This window comes from Schistocerca cancellata, chromosome 2 (assembly GCF_023864275.1).
Source record: "Schistocerca cancellata isolate TAMUIC-IGC-003103 chromosome 2, iqSchCanc2.1, whole genome shotgun sequence".
Taxonomy (NCBI): Eukaryota; Metazoa; Arthropoda; class Insecta; order Orthoptera; family Acrididae; genus Schistocerca; species Schistocerca cancellata.
The window spans coordinates 1,124,896,734-1,124,918,336 of NC_064627.1; the positions used below are offsets into that span (position 1 = coordinate 1,124,896,734).

The 21,603-nt window shown below is 38.0% G+C and overlaps 1 protein-coding gene across 1 annotated transcript in view; it reads left to right on the plus strand.

Moving 5' to 3' along the window:
- LOC126161266 (uncharacterized) overlaps positions 1 to 21,603 on the plus strand; it is a 322,839-nt gene that overhangs the window by 102,374 nt on the left and 198,862 nt on the right. Inside the window, exon 6 of the mRNA XM_049917005.1 lies at positions 5,899 to 6,116. Within this exon, the coding sequence (XP_049772962.1) occupies positions 5,899 to 6,116 (218 nt within the window). The remainder of the gene's footprint in view (positions 1 to 5,898; positions 6,117 to 21,603) is intronic.

Here is a 21,603-nt window from a genome sequence, read left to right on the forward strand (position 1 = left end):
ATTTTATTTTCCATTCTTTTGAATATTATTCTTGTTAGGAGCTTGGATGCATTAGCCATTAAGCTGATTGTGCAGTAATTCTTGAACTTGTCAGCTCTTGCAGTCTTCAGAATTGTGTGAATGATGTTTTTTTCCAAAAGTCAAATGGTATATGCCAGTCTCATGCATTCTACACACCAAACTGAGTAGTCATCTTGTTGCCATACCTCCCACTGATTTTAGAAATTCTGATGGAGTGTTATCCATCCCTTCTGCCTTATTTGATCTTTTCCTTTTCAGATTTTATAGCTTTCCTACCATGTTCAATCTTCTGGCATTCCATACCCTGATTCATAGAATGTTATCCTTTCATTCAGTATTCAGTCCTTTTTTCATGGTCACCTCCCCCTTGGCAGTCCCTTCCCAGAGTTCCAAATGGGGGGCTACTCCAGAATCTTTTGCCTGTGGAGAGACCATCATGACACTTTTTAATTACAAATCACATGTCCTGTGGGTACACATTATGTGTCCCTAATACTGTGGTTTCCATTGCCTCCATTGCACCCTCATGCCAGTGATCGCTGCTGATTATTCAACCTTTAGGGGTAGTTACCCACCCCAAGGGTAAGAGAGTGCCATGAGCCTCTGTCTGCTTCTCCGCCATCTTTGACAAATTCATTGGCAGAATGAGTGAGACTTCTTAGGCAGGAAGTCATTAGCTGCCATTGCTGATGATTTTTATTCAAAATTTAAGCAGCAGTGAGTTGATTACTAATTGAGAGCTGCTACCCTTAGACCATGGGTGCTAACTATTGATGATAGTAAGCAGATACTGGTGGATGTTTGATGACATATGTGGGAGAAATGGTGGTCCACCAGAGCAGTTACATTGGATATTGGGGAAAACAAAACATTCATGAGCAAACCCAGTGGGCACACAGATGCCAGGCTGGGCCAGGCCATGTGAGTGCTTGAAGGCCACCTTCTGGAAGTCTGGAGAAAGTTATGAGCAGATGTGCTTTGGAAGGGACCTGGGTGGTTGATATTGGCACAGACATTGCAGTAGATGGATTTGTGGGTGCCTGGTATCATTTCATAGCTGTAGGAGCTCAGTGTCACCAACCTGGTTGGTGGTGAGGGCCATATAGTCAAGTGGAGCTGTAAGGGTGCAAGATCGGCTAAGGCAATCACTATGTTGTCCATTCTAGCCATTTGTCGAACATTAATGGTGCACAGCACAATGTACTCCTTCTGTTAGAATTCGCGGGGCAAGATGTGCATGCCCTTATTGTGGCAGAAACCTGTAGTCAAGGGGCAATGGCCAGTAAAAATCATGAAATGGTGTCTCTCCACTGAGGGCAGAAATACCTAACTGCCTCATACACAGTTAGGAGCTCATGATCATACACAGCCCCACACTGCTGTGGCTCCAAAAGCTTTGCTGAAGGAAAGGTGGGGGGCTGCCAATTCCCTTCAATTCATTGTTGCGGGGCTGTGCCCATGGCAGACTGGCTCGCACTGGTGATTACTGCAAGCAGAGCAATCAGGTTGGAATGCACTAGGAGGGCAGCTTGCAAGATGTCATGCTTTGTTCATTCAAAATTACTTGACATTTCTGTTGTCCATGGAACAGTCCTGTTGCCTTTTGTGTGATTGCCATGAAGCGCAACCATGAGTGGTGCTTGCACGCTTGTGGCATCCATTAGGTGGTGTCTGTAAAGATTCACCATCCCCAGGAACCTGTGGAGTTCCTTATATGTAACTGGGCATGCAAACTTGGGCACATTCTGGACCTTCTCTTCAAGACAGCGGAGCCTGTGGACAGTATCCTGTGCTCCAGGAAGTCGATCTCTGCAACACCAAAATGCACTTCTCCAGGTTGATAACAACACTAGGCTCCTGGAGGCAGAGTAGATTGCCTGTAGTCCCACTCACTCTGTGGAGACAGTGGCAGTGCTGTGCTAGAGAGCATGAATAAATCAGTAGGCGAAACACCCCAAAACTCTGCATAGTACATTGCAAAGGATACATTGCCATGTCTGGACAGCATTTTGGAGGCGAAATGGCGTGAAGGCACTCTCAAAGAAGCCAGATAGTGTAATATTGTAATGGTGGTCATCATCTCTACATCCTCAGGGGCAACTTGTACCTGTATGAATGCTTTTACATAGTCACTTTGCTGAAAATGGTTGTGCCACACAAGTAATCACTATAACTGTGCAAAAGTGGAATGGCATTACACTTGGGCACCCTTCTGGAGTTAACTACCTGGAAATCTGACCAGGCACCATGTGCCATCTTTCATTGGCACAAGATGTAGGCTGGAGGCTCTCATGGTCTTGGCAGGGTACAGCACATCTGTGCTGATCATTAACCTCAATCTTGGCCTGAGCAGTTCTCAATTTATTGGGTGGAAGGGGGTGGGGCGAGCAGAAAACCACTGGCCCAGGTATCATGGCCAGGTGTTGTGCTGAACCTCATGGGGAGCACTGAAGCAGTGTTTGAGAATGGGGAATATTGACTATTAGCTGCGCTGTGTCCGAGAATGTCTGTGACTGGCAGAGCATGGGGTGGAGCAGGTTGTGCAAGTATGTGGTCATGTACACGGGTGTCATGGCACTGCATTATGGCAATGATGGTGCGTGGGTTCAGCTACGAAAATCCTGTCATAAGCGGAGGCCACTGCATCAGCACTCTGAAACTCATGCACAGCTAACGGCAAGTTGCTATTAGCAGTGTGTCAGAAACCACTGCTGGCTCAGCCAGCATATGGAGCTGCTGGAGGGGCTGCGAGGGCCACATGTCAGTGTACTCCTCTTACTCCTCTGATGAGAACAGTGTGTGCATGCACTGCAATTCTGATACGGTGATTCACTCAGTAAGATGGGCACATAGAGCATTGAAGATGCCAGATTCTGGCAGGTTTGCAATGATGTCGCATCCCTCCAAAATGACCAAAAGTCTGAGTTGCATCACAGAAAGTGCAAACTGCTCTGCATCATTTGTAATGGGAGAGCCTGGGAATATCACCTCTATAGAAGCGAGCCACATGTGTGGGTCGTGTGAATTGAATGGTGGCAAGTGCATGGCAGCACGCGTAGGTGGAGGGGTGAGAGATGTGTGTGTGCCTGTGCAGTTGCAGATTCTACAAGCTGTGTGAAGTGGATTAGGAATGCTTGGAATCTATCCATCTGTGCCTATGAATCCAGGGGGCCCGGGGGCTTGGTTATCAGTGGTGGCAGGACCTGCTGGTGGCACTGTAGTGGGATCTGTCTGTATCATGGTGCACTGCTCTCTTCAGTAGTAGTGGCAAGCAGGGGGAGAGGGGTGGGGGGTGGGTGGTGGTGGGTGTTGGAGGATAGATACACGATGTGGCCTTGCAATGCTCATGACGTGGTGCTGCAAATAGCAGTAGTTGGATGGTAGGTGTGGTTCAGTTGAAGGTTACCAATGTGGGAAATACTTAACTCACTAACCTTGCACACATAGTCCTATGGTGCACTAGTACATAAAAGTGTTAGTGGAAAAGAAAAGTGAACAGTTCAAGGATTTTTTCGTTCCTTTGTTGGAACAGGACACAATTACATAAAAGTTAATGGGGAAACATTAACATGATAAATTATGTAGCAAAACAAATGGACACAGTGGAATAATTCTTATAGCTCACAGCAGTCTCACAGAACTGAAGGCTGCAGCGAGTGCCAAGTATTGCATCACAAATGTGATTCCATATCTAACAAATACAAGAAAAGAAAACTTATGGGCATGCACATGGGGGACTATGACAGTCGGGCAGAACATGGTGTACTATCCGTTATGATACTGTCATTACTAAGAATTCTTCGATGTGGAAGTAGCCTATTGATCCCCAAAAACTGCTGGCAGTGATGTGAAAAACACCTATCTCAAATTGATTTGTATGAAAAAATTTCTAATGCTCTACAACTAGAGCTCAGCAAGGTTATGTAGATGCCAGCAGTCATTGTTCAACTGAAGCCTGTGGTACAGACTCACTTGTGTTGCCTTCTCTGCACCCGAATATGTACAGAATACCATCACTGCACCTCATGACAATGACAAATCCCTTCTTCAATTTAGCCCAGCAAAATAGACATTTGCTATACAACACTTATCTTGCTTGGGAAAGCATGTCAAACATTTGGTATCAGTATGGGAAGGGGCTCTACCCATTGGATGCTTCTCTGTAGAAAAATTCCTGGGTTGCCGCAAGGCAGTGCATGGTTGAGAGATATCCCACTTATTGAGTCTGCTTTGCTTGCAGACAATCCACACTGTTTGCTGTTGCTGTCTGCTGAATCAGAAGGGTATGGGCACACATCTGCTGTAGTACTTCAGCACACATTCATTGAAATACTTATGAATTCTGATAGAAAAGCAGTTAAGCTAATGTTTACTGAACACTGGTCATGGAAGGGCCAAAAAGTTTCATTTGGTTTCCAGACAAATATATTCACTTAAATCCCCAACTCTTTTCATTGTTTGAGTTTTATCTAAATCTGGAAGTGAGACAAAAGGGCTGAATTGTCAGATATCCCCAACTTCAAAATAAATCTTTCTTTAATAATTGATACTGCTTACAATATTATCTATATAGGTTGCAGAGGGTTCTGTTTTTCTAATGTATTCACAAAAATTTAGTACTAGGGCATTTATAGGTGACATGTCCATCAGAGAAATGGCAACAGTATCATCAGCTCTTTATGTCCATGTTAAACTCAACACAAATAATAATTGATGTATTAAACTTTTCTGCCTGCATCCTACTCAGCAAAGTTTCAAATTTGTCTAAAAATGCACATGTGACCGAAGAGCCAGGGATACAATTTAGAACAATTAAAAAGCCATATTCCAAAATTTCTATGCAGCAACTTTCAAACAATGCTTCATCACTTAATCAATTAATAGTTTGTGTGACTATAAAGCTTCACGATTTCTCTACCGGTGTGACTGATCCTTCAAATCTCTTTTTTCTACAAAAACTTGTTACTAAATATTGTAGCCTGTAAGTGACTGTACCACCTGTACAGAATTTGTTTTCCAGAAATACTTCCAGTTCTTATAGCTTGTTCATCATTGCCACTGAGGATCTACCTATGTTTAGGCCCATTACAAAGTTATTTTTAGGAACTAAATCAAGTAAAAAATCTTTAAATTGGACAACATTCCTGATATCTACATGGGTCTGTATTTTTACATTGAATTCCTGCAGTGTTTTGAAATAAGTCAATTCATCAATGTATACAAATACCTGGGTATAAATTTTTGTGGGGCTATGAAGTGAAATGATCACATAGGTTTGTAAAGCAGATGGCAGACTTTGGTACATTTATTGAATAATGGGGAAAGTGCAGTCAGTCCAGAAAGAAGATTGCTTACAAAACTCTCATGTGTTCTATCTTAAGGTACTGTACAATTGTGCATCGGACTCATACCAAACAAGACTTAACAGGGAATATGGAATGTCTACAGTGAAGGACAGCAAGACCCTTGATAGAGCATCACTGAGATGCTGGTAAGCTTGAAATGTCAGATACTTGAAGATAGATGTCCGCTATTCCACAAGAGCCTGTTTACCAAATTTTGAGAATCTGAATTATGTGAGGAATCCATGAATGTACCATATCCTCCTATGTATTGCTCCTGTAGATACAATAAGGACAAAATTAGACTAATTATGATGCACACAGGAAGCATTGAAGCAGTCTTTCTTTCCACACTGCATTTGTAAATGGAACGGAAGAAATCCAAACACCTGGTACATTTGCAAGCACCATCTGTCATGCACTTCAGAGTGATTTTCTGACTATGGATGTAGCTGTAGATGTTCTACAAGTACTGTTGTGCATTTCAGTAAGCCATTACCTTTAATTTCTTAACAACATTCCATTTATTTTTCAGCTCACTTCTGTGTTACAAGATATAGCAAAGCAGATTGGCCTTTCAACTATTTTGGGAGAAGTAGAATCATCGGGATCCCGAAGTGGAAGCACTGTTACAAATCCATTGGAGATAAAAGATGAAGGTGAACTTAGAGAACGACTGGTTCATATTGAAAAGAGACTTTGGGAAGTGGAACATCGTATGAATAGTTCAGATTTGCGTATCCGTGCTTCTCGGTAAGACACCGTGAAACCACACTTTTCAGTTACCATTTATCATACAAGAGAAATGCATCACAATATATTAAATGATGAAATCCATTAGTTTTTTATAGCATGTTTGTACAACATGTGAGGTGTGATCGAAAAGTAAAAGGAATTTTTGTTTTTCTTAAAGAATATTTATTATTAACTGGCATCAACATTGTCCCTGTCAGAGTAATCCCCCTCAGTTATAATACACTTGTGCCAGCACGTTGTCCAATCTTGGAAGTGCTTTTGGAACCTACTTTTTGTTGTGGTGTTCAGCTCCTTCAGTGATTCTGTTTTTATCTCATCAATGGTGACAAAATGACGTCCTTTCATAGTTCTCTTCAGCCTAATGCACTATCCTATTGTCATGGAAGAAAATAGTAAGAAGAACCTTCACATGTAATTGAACTTGGCCAAATTTCTTCAGTCTTGTCTCTTAAGGCAGCTTCCTTTGGGACAATTGGACATTGGTTTCAATATCATCCTATGTAACCATGTTTCATCACTTGCTTAACCGTATTTAGAAGTTCTGGATAATTGTTGACTTCATTCAGCAATTCCTGAGTGATGTTTAAACTGTGTCATTTGTGGTTGAAATTCAACAATTTTGGAACAACGTTGCTGCTACATGTTTCATGCCCAAAATATCCTTAAAAAAATTGCTTGACATGAGCCAAAGGATGTGTAAACATCATCACTAACCTCTCTGATGGTGATTCGGTGATTTTCCAGAACCGTTTTCCTTATTTCTTCCACATTGCTATCAGCAATTGATATGCTTGGGCATCCAGGGCATTCATTGTCTTCAGTGTCTTCTCAACCCTCTTTGAAATGTTTATACCACTTGTAAACACTTGTCTTATAGTAGATTTGCTGAAGACACAGTCAACATTTCAAATGTGGTACTGCACTTTACTCCATTTTCAAGCGAAATTTAATCCAAATTCTTTGATCCCTTTTTTTCAGAAGTAAACATTTACAGAGTTATTGAAAACACATGTCTTTTTGACTGTAAACAATAAACTAAACACTCAAAATAGCTGAAAATGCAAACTTTCATCAGGAACATGTGTACCAACAAGATTTAAAAAGAAATTGAAACTCAAATGTATGAAGCCTGCAGTATGAAAAATTTCCCATTACTTTTTGATCGCATCTTGTACATATACAGTTTAAGTGTATGATAAATTGCAGATGACTAAAATTCAACTGAAATGAATGCTGTCATGCAGTAATGTGGAGACTGCAGTTTCAATCAAATATACTATGGCTTACTTCTTAATGGATTAGGATGGTTAAGGTAGCACTTTGAGAGTACTGATTTGAAAAGGTGAGAGAAAAATTATTCTCCTTATGAATTGCGCCCTTTATTATTACTTATAGAATTAATTTTTGGCAAGGGCAAACTATGCTTATTCTGAGCTGGACAATTGTGGAAACCTTAAAAACTCACCACATAGAAAGCTAAATGTGTCCTGAGACTATAGTTCAGTACACAGAGTGGAATATGAACACTGAATGAAACTAATGTGTACTTTAGTTGTGGAAGACACAAGCACAAAGAACGTGACTACAAAATATTCTAATACCAAAATGTTTAAAATAGAAGCTTATGGGTGGAAACCTTAATATTCACTTGGTCTTTATTGATTTCAGAAAGGTGTATAGTATAGTGCCACTTCATATGCTGTTAGATATTGCAGCCCAGCTCTAAAGTAAGACATATGTCAGAACAATCTACAAGATACATGTAGTAAGCAAAGATATGCTGAAACATAGATTAATACTTCTGATTCATCCCCCCCCCCCCCCCCCCCCCCACCCCACACCAGTTGGTAAATTGTAACAGGAATATTGCATCTCTTCCCTGCTCTTCAAGATCTAAATATGAGACATTGTTTACAAATGGGAATAAAATTAGGGGAAGATTACCTTGAAGACAGTATTGTTTCCTGCTGATCATGTGTTGGGACAATGTAACAATGTGTATGCAGGTTTTTTTTTTGTATTAGTTCTGCAAAGTACATTCTCCAAAAGCTTTGCAACATTTTCAGTCTTCAGAATGAGATTTTCACTCTGCAGCAGAGTGTGCGCTGATATGAAACTTCCTGGCAGATTAAAACTGTGTGCCTGACCAAGACTCGAACTCGGGACCTTTGCCTTTCGCGGGCAAGTGCTCTACCATCTGAGCTACTGAAGCATGACTCACACCCAGTACTCACAGCTTTACTTCTGCCAGTATCTCGTCTCCTACCTTCCAAACTTTACAGAAGCTCTCCTGCGAACCGTGCAGAACTAGCACTCCTGAAAGAAAGGATATAGTGGAGACATGGCTTAGCCACAGCCTGGGGGATGTTTCCAGAATGAGATTTGCACTCTGCAGTGGAGTGTGCGCTGATATTAAACTTCCTGGCAGATTAAAACTGTGTGCCCGACCGAGTACCGCGCGTGTGTCGTGCTTCGGTAGCTCAGATGGTAGAGCACACTTGCCCGCTGTAATGGTCGCCTGGTCGTAGATATTGCTAATTGCTATAATCGCACTATTTCACTCCCATTTACGGAGCTTGTTAGCACTTGATGTTAGGTTGGCGCCATTAAAATGCATTGTGTTGTGGTAATCACTGCTACTTGCTGGATCGCTGCTGTGTCTCGATGCTGATGCTGGCTCTAAATCTGGTTGTCTAGGGTTAAAAACATGAGGTCCCGTGTTTTTTATGTGCTTTTGATGATAAAGAACGAGCGAAACCAACAAATATGTAAACTTCAAATATTTATTACTCTGGTGGCCATCTTAATTCCACTGTCCACCAAACACCATGACACAACACAAAGTAGTACTTCCGTTACATGTTCTTTGCATTGTTTATCCAACTCAAACAATAACACACAAAGACACTTTACCAAAGTGACATTCAGACTGCCTCCCGACCGTTCTTGCTGCTTGTATTTGTAACATTGTCAAAGAACTACTAAAAAGAGATATAGTTTACAAGTCACATGTACATCTGTTATCATAATTTGTGCAGAAAAGTTATTAATTTGCATCGAGTGACATAATTTAACATGTTATTAAAATGACAGACAGATTTGTTGACTTGACAGAATAATTCTTTGTTACAAAAAGTCCATTTTTTAGAAGTTTGTCAATTGACTTCTCTAATTTGCATAAATAAGTAATTAACATGAATTATTAAGAATTACATTGGTTTTTGTCTAAAACAGGATTGATTTCGTGAATACTAAGTGAAAACGCTCCTAGTGAACAAATAGGTTTCACTGGGTGATTTTTATTTAAGGAGATCCAAAATACCTAAGTTGTCCACTATTTTTCGTACTTCATATTAATTATTTAAGATGAACTCAGTGTTTTTACATGATGACATTTGCTGTATCAGTGATCAAGTGATATTAACTTTTGTGTGGTTCAGTTATTCAGTATAATTTAATGGGTTGACTGTTTATGGAGACATGTTACGCAATCATTGTTAACATACACAATAACTTTTCTATAATCATAAATACTCGTTAAACTGGTTGAATTTGGAGGGTATCACATACTTCGGTACAGTAAAGCCTTTAATATGTTCCGTTACAATACCCCCCTCGGGTAATATCATTTACAGAATGTTAATGATATTAGCCGACTAGGACAAATGTGTCAAATGGTTAAAATTTGGAAAAGTACTACTTTAATAATTTTTTTTTGTTTTACTATGCATAATGTGTATGTATGCAATGACCGTTACACCGTTTCAAAATGAGTTTTTCCTGCAAATATTTTAGTTGTGTTGTTTCAAATGCACTTTGTGTTACGTCATTCAGTATGACAGCATAATAAAAATAATTATTAATATATGTAAGTAAAAAAAATGTTAATCTTTGCTCCCAGTGAGCCACATGGAAAATGATTAAAAACAGACACAAATATATCACATGCGATTTTAAGATATATCAAAAATATATGTAAATTATTTCAAAGTCAGTTCTCATTGAGTCACAGATTAATCAAGATAATAGAAGGAACATAAATATATTACATAGATGGACAGGTCATATGTCCATAGGAAAATATTGCAACTGTCTGCTCTTTTTGAGCCACATAAAAGAAATGAAAACAAAGAACATAATTATAAGTATGGACATGATATATAAACACAAACACTAGAGAAGTCACATGTATGAATATAATATGCACTTGCAAAAAAAAGGAAATATTTAAAAAACTTGTCTCCCATTGAGACGCATAGTCAAGACAGTACGAGAACATATTAATACTAAAATTGGACACTTAAATTGGTCACAACATAACACAAACATCAAACTTGGTGAACATCTGATTAGCTGTAGAAAATTGTACACAAATCTTATGCCTAAGAACACAATAGTAACAAAATGATGGGTCTTGCACAACAATTTTTTCATTGTCTTTTATTTGGTGCAAGTATGTCCCATATTCAACAATACAAAAGGAAAGTAATAAATGTTTGTCACCTTCTTGCCCGTTGCAAGTAAAGAAGATGTCTCAAAATTTAATATTCAATAGTGACAATATAAATATAAAAACATTCTCTCAGAGGTCTGGAACTTCTCCAGGGTCTGTAGGATGAGTGGTTGTTGCTATTTGACACACCCAGTAAAAACTTTGCTGATAACATGCTTTATGGAAAATGGGTAAGTAACTGTATTCAAACAGGGAAATGTGCTTAATCATGTTTATATGGTTTCAATTTAGTGATGTTTCTCAATCCAAATAACCTTCTTGATCTGGGAAAGATAAGTCTATACGCATTAGGATGTGGGCTTTCTTTTATTTCAAATGGACCAATGTAAATATCAAAAAACTTTTTAAGTTCGGCTGACAATAATTTTGATTTCTCTTGTGTCTTGACGAGTACAAGGTCCCCTGGTTTGTACTGTGTAGCTTTTCCCTTGGCTGCATGTTGCCTTTTTCTCAATTCCCCTTGTTTTTTATGGTTTCCCGTACACAGTCTTCTCTTTCTTGGGGTGACATAATTTTGCAAGGTGGATACTCTATGTTTTCAGTGAAGAAACTAGCGGGGTATTGGTTGTACATTATTTCGTGTGGGGAAAATCCAGTGGAAGAGTGCTGTAAGCTGTTCATTATTTCTTCAAAACTATTTATGTACTCTAACCAATTAGTGTGGTTCTGGCTACAGTAGGTTCTGCACAGTCTTCCAATCTCTCTCATGTATCTCTCAGCCGGGTTGCTTGACGGGTGGTAAGCAGATATTAAAATGTGTTTAATTCCCGTGTCTTCAATAAAAGTTTTCCAGTATTTAGAGGTGAACTGAGACCCATTGTCTGAAAGTATTGCCTTAGGTTTTCCCACAGTGTTGAAATAATTACTTGTAATTTTTGAAACTATCTGTTTGCTGGTAGCTTTCCTTAAGGGATAAAGCTTTATAAATTTGGAGAAGATGTCTACCATGACATAAATATAACTGTAACCCCACCTTGTCTTGGGTAACGGTCCATAGATGTCAGTTGCAACGAGATCGAGTTTATTTGTGGGTAATATGTTCTGCATTATTCCCCTGGTGGTTTGGTTAGTCACTTTTACCCTCTGACATCTGTCACATGTTGCTAACTTTTTCTTTACTCTTCTGCTAATGTTGTAAAAATAAATGTTCTCCTGTATTTTCTGAATACACTTAGTGGTGCCACAGTGGCCAAAGCTTTCATGTACATAAGTAATGAGCATATCTATTTGTTGCTCAGGCCAACACAGTTTCCAATAGTCTAAATCTGGTTTAGGTCTTCTGAATAGTATCCCCTTGTGTACTTTATAATATGCTACTCCCCCAGTTTTTCCTATGTAACTTTTGACTAGTTTCCAGTTGTCATCGTGGTTCTGAAACCTCCTAATGTCGTTACAGATTTTTTGTATTTCCTTTTCCTCTTTAATGCCCTTTAGATACATAATTTTGAAAATTCTCTCATCCTCCCCACTACTTCCCTCCAAATCACTTCCCAAAGGTAGTCTTGATAAAGCATCTGCTACCACATTTTGTTTTCCCTGAATGTACCTCACTTCGTAATCAAACTGCTGAAGAAACATGGCCCATCTGGTGAGTCTGTTATGGTATAACCTGCACTCTTGGAGATAGCTTAATGCTTTGTGGTCTGTCTGTACTATTACTTTATGTCCCAAGAGGTAATTTCTAAATTTTGTAAAACCCCAATGTATAGCTAGTAATTCCTTTTCTGTCACTGTGTAGTGTTTTTCATGTTTTTGAAGAATTCTGCTGGCAAATGCGATTGTTCGGTGTTCCATTTTTCCATTTACTTCCTTTTCTTGAAATAAATGTACTCCTAACCCTGCATCGCTGCTGTCAGTAGCTAGCCAGAAAGGACTTGACATGTCTGGTCTATGTAGAAGTTGGCTGTTACATAGTTGCGATTTGATTTTGTTAAAAGCATCTTCACATTCTGGTGTCCAATCCCACACTACATTTTTCTTAAGTAAGTTGTACAAACAAACTGCATTTAATGCTTGATTACTGATGAATTTTCTGTAAAATCCTGTGAAGCCGAAAAATGATTTGAGTTGTTTCTTGTTTCTAGTTGTTGGAAAATTTTCTGTGGCTTTTATTTTGTCTTTGTCTGGCAAAATCCCTTGTTCTGTGATGATGTGTCCCAAAAATTTTAACTCCTCTAGCCCAAATTTACATTTTTCTAATTTTAATGTCATTCCTCCCTTTCTGAGTTTAATAAATACCTCCCTTAATAGTTCAAGGTGTCCTTCCCAAGTTTTCCCAGTGATTAAAATGTCATCTACATAAATGGTTAATTTTGAACTAGTTTCATGACCAAGTACAAAATCTAATGCTCTGATGAATTCCGCAACTGATACATTGAGACCAAATGGTACGACTGTATACTGATAACATTTACCATTATATAAAAAGGCTGTATATTTTCTCGAATCAGGACTAAGTTCAACTTGAAAACCAGCGGTGAGATCTAGGCTTGTCATATGTTTGACACACTCAAATTTACCTAACAGCTCATCTATACTTTCTGGGTGGTCGTTTTCTCTGATGAGATACTTGTTCAGATGTCTAGAGTCTAATACAATCCTAACGCTATTGTCTCCCTTTTTTACAAAGACCAACGGATTGTTGTAGGCACTGCGACTTCTTTCTATAACTTCCCAATTTTCCATTTTTTGGATTTCTTTTTCCACAGTGTCTCTTTTTGCAAATGGTATTCCATATGGTTTTATAAAGAAAGGCTCATGAGGTTTTAACTGTAATTTACATTGATAATATTTCACTCTACCAGGTCTATCATCAAACACATCCTGGAATTCCCATAATAACTCTTTTAATTTTTCCTTCTGTGTACTATTTAGGCTTTCAGCTTCCCCCAGTTTTTTCTCTACTAACTTCTCAAACTCGTGACCCTCTACATCTTCCTCTAAGTTCTCAGCCAGGTAATAAACATCCTCATTTTCATGATACACTGATTGAATGTGGTTACAGCTGTCACCACAGTTTAAAATTAACAAATTCACTACACAGCTTTGTTGCGTAACAGGTTCTATAATACACATTTGTTTTGCTGTAAAATTAAACCCAGCATTCACTTTTAATATCCAATCCATACCTAAAATGAAATTTTCATTCAGGTCATCTACTACTAAGCATCCATGTTCAAAATTTAGGTTATCAATTTTAAAAGTAAGTAACACTTGTTTCTTAACTACCTTGCTGGCTCTGCCTGTAGCTCCTTTCACTTTTAATCCAACAACTGGCATCTCAGCAAAATGTTGAGAATTTCTGAGCTTATCTCTAAGTCTAGAAGTGATGGCAGAAACAGGTCTTCCTGTGTCTACTAACACTCTTCCTTCCCACTTGTCAATGTTTACTTTAACATATGGACAACCTAACTCAACATCTTTGTCTATTTCTGTATTTTCAAACAATAGATCATTTTCAATTTCTTTAGTTCCTATGTCTAATGTCTCTTTCCTACACTTAGACACATCCCTCTCTGTTTGCAAAGCATTGACATTTAAACATAAACCTTTGTTTTCATTTGTTCCTTTTAACACTGTGTTGTCACTTAACAACCTACTGTTTTCACCCCATTTTTTATAAAGTCCACTACGGATTCTTGTCCACCATGTAGGATACAAGGTTGCACTTATCTTACCTAATTCTTTCCAAAAGGCATCTTTGTTTATACAGTTTCCATAGTTGTTCCACAAAACTTCTAAAAACTTTTCCCCTTTCTCTTGAAAACACACATTTACATTCCATCCCTTTATATTTTCTTTAATATTATTATTATTACCATTCTCATAGATTAGTGTTTCATAGTTCCCAATAGGCAATAACTTGTCCTCAGATACTCATTCCCTAGTCTGCATTTCACTTACATTAACCTCATTATTACCCATGTTTGTCACATCACTTACCTTTACCTCATCATCACTTTTCAATTCTACAAATAATTTTATTTCTCCCTCCACACTCTCATCAATAACATCACTTGATTTAGGATCATTATTTAAATGTCCCTCTATTACTTCTTCCTCCTCCTCCGCAACAACCCCATCTTCTGTTTCCCCCCTATGTATCTGAATCTCAGCAATTGAGTCTTTGGCTCCATTAAACACTTCGTCATCCCCCTTCTTATCAAATAAACCCCCCAAAATAGATTCTGTTTGTGGTGTGTCTGACTTAATATTAACACCAGTATCTTTTTCAGCCCAACTATGGAACTCTGTAATACCTTCAACTTCTGCACTTTCACTAACTACCTGTGCTTGAACACTGTTTTTATTAACTGTATCACTTTTACTCATAGTATCCCAAAACCTTTTATTAAATTCTACTTTATTCATTCTAACAACATCAGTGTTTTCATGGTACTTACTCTTTACATTGTATCCTCTCCTTTTCCAGTTTCGATTATGTGTTGTCCTATCATAATATTGTCTAGCCCCAAAACTACGGACATCTAGTGGGACTGTCCACCGTTTCCCGGCTGCTTCCCTCATCTGTCCATTTGTAGTTGTCGTTTTGTTCACTAGTTTCAGCAAACCCCCTTCTATCTTGTTCTCTTCCCCAATACCTACTTCTATCATTCCTGTTATCTCTCCTCCATCCTCCCTCCTGTGTATTGTTTCTGAAATCATTTTCATATCTCCTATCTCCCCTATTTGGAGCATTATTTCCAGAATTTTCAAAGTCTCTCCTCCCATAATAATCTCTATTTACATTCCTGTTCCACCCCCCATACTGGTAGTTGCCAGAGCCAAAACTTTGGTTATTTTCTCTTTCCAAGGCCCTATCTAATCTATCTACAAATTTCAGGAACTCTTCCATTGAATCGTCTGGTCCATGGACCAATTCCCACTGCAGTCTCTCTGGTAACCTTCTTTTTAAACATCAATTTGTGTCATAATATCAAAAGAGTTATTCAAGTGAGAAAGTTTTTTCAATTGATCTCTGCAAAATTTTTGCATTCCCCCTACTTTCCCTCTATACACTGGTCCATTTAGAAATTCTGACTTTAATCTGGCTTGTATAGATTGTGACCAAAATTTGCAAATAAACTTAGCTTCAAACTCTTCAAAAGTATTCCAAGAATCATTATTCTCATTTGCCCAGGATAGGGCCTCCCCTTCTAGAAACCGTTTTACTAACTTAATTTTTATGTTATCTGACATTCCTACAACAAACATATCCTTACATTGGTGAATAAAGTCAATAGGGTGCGGATTTTCACCAGGAAAGCATTTCACTTGGATGTGCCCATACATTGTATTTTGATTGTAAATCGTTTGTTTGGACATCAATGCGTCCTCCAATTGTGTACATTTAGTGTGTATATTTTCTACTTTTGTATCTACATTAGTGGTATACAGGTTGTATTCTTGTTTAAGGTTTTCTGAAGTTTTGTCTATTCTCTGATCTAATCTTTCAACTTCAGTATCTACTCTGTTGTAGATGACAGCAATGCTGTCTGTGTTAGCTTGTATGTTTTCATTTAAACTTTCAACTTCAACTTTAAATTATTTTCTGAAGTGTATCAACTGTTCTCTAGTGTCCTTACTGAGGGTAGTTTTAATTTCCTCACACTTCTCATTGAGATGAGTACTTAATAGATCAAAATCCAAACTTAACTTATCCAGTCTATCTGTGAGTTTCAAGCTTACCTGTTCACTTGATTGTTTAACATCCAAACGTACTTGTTCACTTGATTGTTTAAAATCCAAACTTACTTGTTCAATTGACTGTTTAAGTTGTGAGCTTATTTGAGTTGCAAATCCTGCTAGCCACTCTGTTAAGTTTAATTGTTCACCATCCCCTGGTTCAATTTTTACATTTCCTACAATCTCATCACTCTCAGGTAGAGACATGTTAACTGTTAATTATTTTAAATGACAACAACAAAATACCTTGCTTTATATGCTATGATGTCGTGATCGGTGTTCTTGCTGGCTTTCTTCACTTATATTCGGTTTTATCGAAGCTGAAGTCTTGATTGATGAATTCCATTGACATAATCCAGACGTTAATCTTCCGAGCGGTGTGATGATGGTTTTTGGTAGTCGCACAAACACACTTTATTTATTTATTTATTTTTGACATATTTTCACTGTTGCCACACTGCACAAATAAACTTTTTTGGAATGCTAAGCACTTACGAAATTTATCGCTGCACTATTATCATCGATGCACTTAAAGATCCCGGCTGAGCCCCCACTTTTGTAATGGTCGCCTGGTCGTAGATATTGCTAATTGCTATAATTGCACTATTTCACTCCCATTTACGGAGCTTGTTAGCACTTGATGTTAGGTTGGCGCCATTAAAATGCATTGTGTTGTGGTAATCGCTGCTACTTGCTGGATCGCTGCTGTGTCTCGATGCTGATGCTGGCTCTAAATATGGTTGTCTAGGGTTAAAAACATGAGGTCCCGTGTTTTTTATGTGCTTTTGATGATGAAGAACGAGCAAAACCAACAAATATGTAAACTTCAAATATTTATACTTAAAAACAAAGATGATGTGACTTACCAAATGAAAGTGCTGGCAGGTTGACAGACACACAAACATACACACAAAATTCAAGCTTTCGCAACAAACTGTTGCCTCATCAGGAAAGAGGGAAGGAGAGGGAAAGACGAAAGGATGTGGGTTTTAAGGGAGAGGGTAAGGAGTCATTCCAGTCCCGGGAGCGGAAAGACTTACCTTAGGGGGAAAAAAGGACGGGTATACACTCGCACACACACACATATCCATCCACACATATACAGACACAAGCAGACAATGCCTGCTTGTGTCTGTATATGTGTGGATGGATATGTGTGTGTGTGCGAGTGTATACCCGTCCTTTTTTCCCCCTAAGGTAAGTCTTTCCGCTCCCGGGACTGGAATGACTCCTTACCCTCTCCCTTAAAACCCACATCCTTTCGTCTTTCCCTCTCCTTCCCTCTTTCCTGATGAGGCAACAGTTTGTTGCGAAAGCTTGAATTTTGTGTGTATGTTTGTGTTCGTTTGTGTGTCTGTCGACCTGCCAGTACTTTCATTTGGTAAGTCACATCATCTTTGTTTTTAAGTATATTTTTCCTTCGTGGAATGTTTCCTTCTATTATAACCATATCATTAATTTGAACCCAACAACTTCAAATATTTATTACTCTGGTGGCCATCTTAATTCCACTGTCCACCAAACACCATGACACAACACAAAGTAGTACTTCCGTTACATGTTCTTTGCATTGTTTATCCAACTCAAACAATAACACACAAAGACACTTTACCAAAGTGACATTCCGACTGCCTCCCGACCATTCTTGCTGCTTGTATTTGTAACATTGTCAAAGAACTACTAAAAAGAGATATAATTTACAAGTCACATGTACATCTGTTATCATAATTTGTGCAGAAAAGTTATTAATTTGCATCGAGTGACATAATTTAACATGTTATTAAAATGACAGACAGATTTGTTGACTTGACAGAATAATTCTTTGTTACAAAAAGTCCATTTTTTAGAAGTTTGTCAATTGACTTCTCTAATTTGCATAAATAAGTAATTAACATGAATTATTAAGAATTACATTGGTTTTTGTCTAAAACAGGATTGATTTCGTGAATACTAAGTGAAAACGCTCCTAGTGAACAAATAGGTTTCACTGGGAGATTTTTATTTAAGGAGATCCAAAATACCTAAGTTGTCCACTATTTTTCGTACTTCATATTAATTATTTAAGATGAACTCAGTGTTTTTACATGATGACATTTGCTGTATCAGTGATCAAGTGATATTAACTTTTGTGTGGTTCAGTTATTCAGTATAATTTAATGGGTTGACTGTTTATGGAGACATGTTACGCAATCATTGTTAACATACACAATAACTTTTCTATAATCATAAATACTTGTTAAACTGGTTGAATTTGGAGGGTATCACATACTTCGGTACAGTAAAGCCTTTAATATGTTCCGTTACACCGCAAAAGGCAAAGGTACCGAGTTCGAGTCTGAGTCGGGCACACAGTTTTAATCTGCCAGGAAGTTTCATTTTCAGTCCTGTTTATGTGTATGTAGACCACTCAGTACCTCAAGTATTTAAGTATGTATTGAATAATTAACTTCATACTTTTACTATTCAGATAAATTACAATGTAGATATTTCATCTGTAGTATACACGTTAAGGATGGTTTTTAAAGATGGCAGTTTGAACAATATAACATTCTCTCTCTCTCTCTCTCTCTCTCTCTCTCTCTCTCTCTCTCTCTCTCTCTCTTCTCTCCCCTCCCCTCCCCTCCCCTCCCTCCTCCCCCTCTTTTAGGAAAATGTATAATGGAAAAGTGACTTATGGCAAAGCATTGCATTGGTGCATAGAGAAGTAAGAGAAGTCTCAGTTCTCAAGTTATGGAAGAAGACAAAGTAAATGTACCTGTATTAGGAGAAATAGTTGTAAAAGTGTGAATGTTTGCTGCTAGGACAATCTTTGCATGACTGAACACATGAATGACATATTCTTTGGCCACCAGAAGTTGTAGTATTATTGAGTAGAACTCAGGTGAGTGAAGGAGTCAAAAGCAGTTGTCAAGCAGTCAGTGAGAGAGAGTGCTGTATCATGGTGAAGTGAGAAGCTTGGATGACAGAGGTGCCACACAGAAAGCATACCATCATGGCTAAATTAAAAAATATATATATTTGGTAAATATAGCACTATCATGCCTTTGACCATTTGGTGAAGAGTGATTATCATTTTTTCAAAAAAGGACAAAAAAGTTTACTTTGCTAATGCATCCTGCTAAAAGAATTAAAAATGCAAACTGCCATGCAGTGATTTATTTCATCTCATCATTTTTGCAATGTAGACAGAGCAGAGTGGAGTTATCTGTTGACAAGTTATCTGTTATAGGGCCTAAGTGAGCCTTTGAGAAAACAATAAAAGTAGTTTTTGTTTATTAAAATTTAATCTAATTCAGCAAATGCATTTTTCTAACAGGGCATGGTTTTCGTTAAGTAACAGTTAGCAACCGTACATAATTGTTCCATAAGAAAGACATGTTGAGTATTATGGATAATCATTCTTTACATTCATTTACTGATAGTCAGATGCAGTTTAGTTTAGTTAATATCACATACATGAAAATCAATTTGCAGAATTATGTTCATGTTTAAAAGTAGGGTAAACAAAGTTTTTCTAGATCAGACATTGTAATCAGAATTTAAAAGTACTTGCTTTCAAATTGCTGGTGAGACATTTTAGCACACATGCAGTTTCCAGTTACTAAAAGTAAAAGCACATTAGTTTCTAAGTATAGATGAGTAAGTATGTTGATTGAACCAATTACAACACATGAGTGAAACATTGGAAGATGGGAATTAGAAGTCTCTGTTATGGTCATTCACAGGATGGAAGAGCAAAAACGTAGAGAGATGTCAGGGTTTTTAGTGAACCAATTACAACATATGAGTCAAATGTTGCACATTATAAATAAAACCAAGAATATTTTAGAAGCCCTGGAAATAAACCATCTCTGCCATGCATATAGAGTCTCATGACTGTAACATGTCAGAAATGAAGACATTACAATGATGTGGCAATCAGAACCATCTGTAGCATTTGCCCCCCTCCTCAGTTCCATTTTTTTAAGGGTATGTATGTCAACTTGTTTCATTCCATTAATTTTGAGATTTGGTGAGGAAGAGAATTTTGTCCTCAGACAGGGGAGGAAAACTATAATTGTGCACTTAAAAATAAATGCATCTGAATTATGAAGTTGAAAGAATAAAAATATTTTTTATGCATCTTATAAGCAGTGGATGAGAAGAGAATTTAACGGAAGTTATGAAGAGAAGGTGAAATGATCCTGAAATCTAAAAGACCAACAAAAATGAAATTCAGTTACATCATTCAACATAAGAAGAAACAATAAATTAATGTAAATCTGATGAAAGACAACCATTTTGAAGTAGTTTCTAGAATGGTTCCTGGAAATGCAGTGAACAGTTGAAAGAATAAAAATATTTTGTACGCATTTTATAAGCAGTAGATGAAAAGAGATACAGTAATACAGAAAGTTCACTACAGAATATTGCAAACTAAGAAAATAGGTCTTAAATCATAACCACAAAGCTGAAAAAAGTACACAGCTGACAAGCAACGGAGGCTTTTCCCCCACCTTCTGCCCTCATAGTGAGACCCTGGGTATGTTCTTGACAACTGATCAATATGCAAATAGCCAACAGCAAAACATAAGCACTGAATTTCAAAGTAAACATAGTCACAGGATTAAGAGCATAATGGTAAAATTTGTGGAATTAAAGACCTTGACTACAATAAGTTATGTAAAGACTTTAGTGTCAAGAAGTGATGAGATTCCTATATTAACTGTAGTCACAAAGAATCTAGTGGAGACACTGAGCTGTAGATGGATACATAAACATGAAGTGCAGCCTCTTCAGAGCATACATATACCTGCTAATAGTCGATGGTTGTACCAAGATAGATATATTGGTCACTGTCAGTTACCTAAATCAAGCACAGTCGAGCATGGCCAGTACTTGGGAGGGTGACTGACAATGCCATGTGCTGTTGCCAATTTTCTTTTGCTTCTACAGTGGAGGGACAGGATGGGTGTTGATGTAAAGTACCTGATCACCAGTCTTTCTGCATATGTCCCAGATTTAATTCCAAACCTCTCCACATGTCTCGTGAAGTAGGGGCATGTGACACTGCTGATGGTGACCCATCCATCAGAGGATGACATTAGTCTAGATAGGTCTCTTGGCATTCTTCCAGAGGAGTAGGCTGTATGCTGACACAGTGATTCACTCTCTCCCTTCTCTCATAATCTCCAACATGGACACAACACTACACACACACACACACACACACACACACACACACACACACACACACACACACACACAACTTCAAGAAGAAAAATGCCTGTAGGCATAAAGGATAGG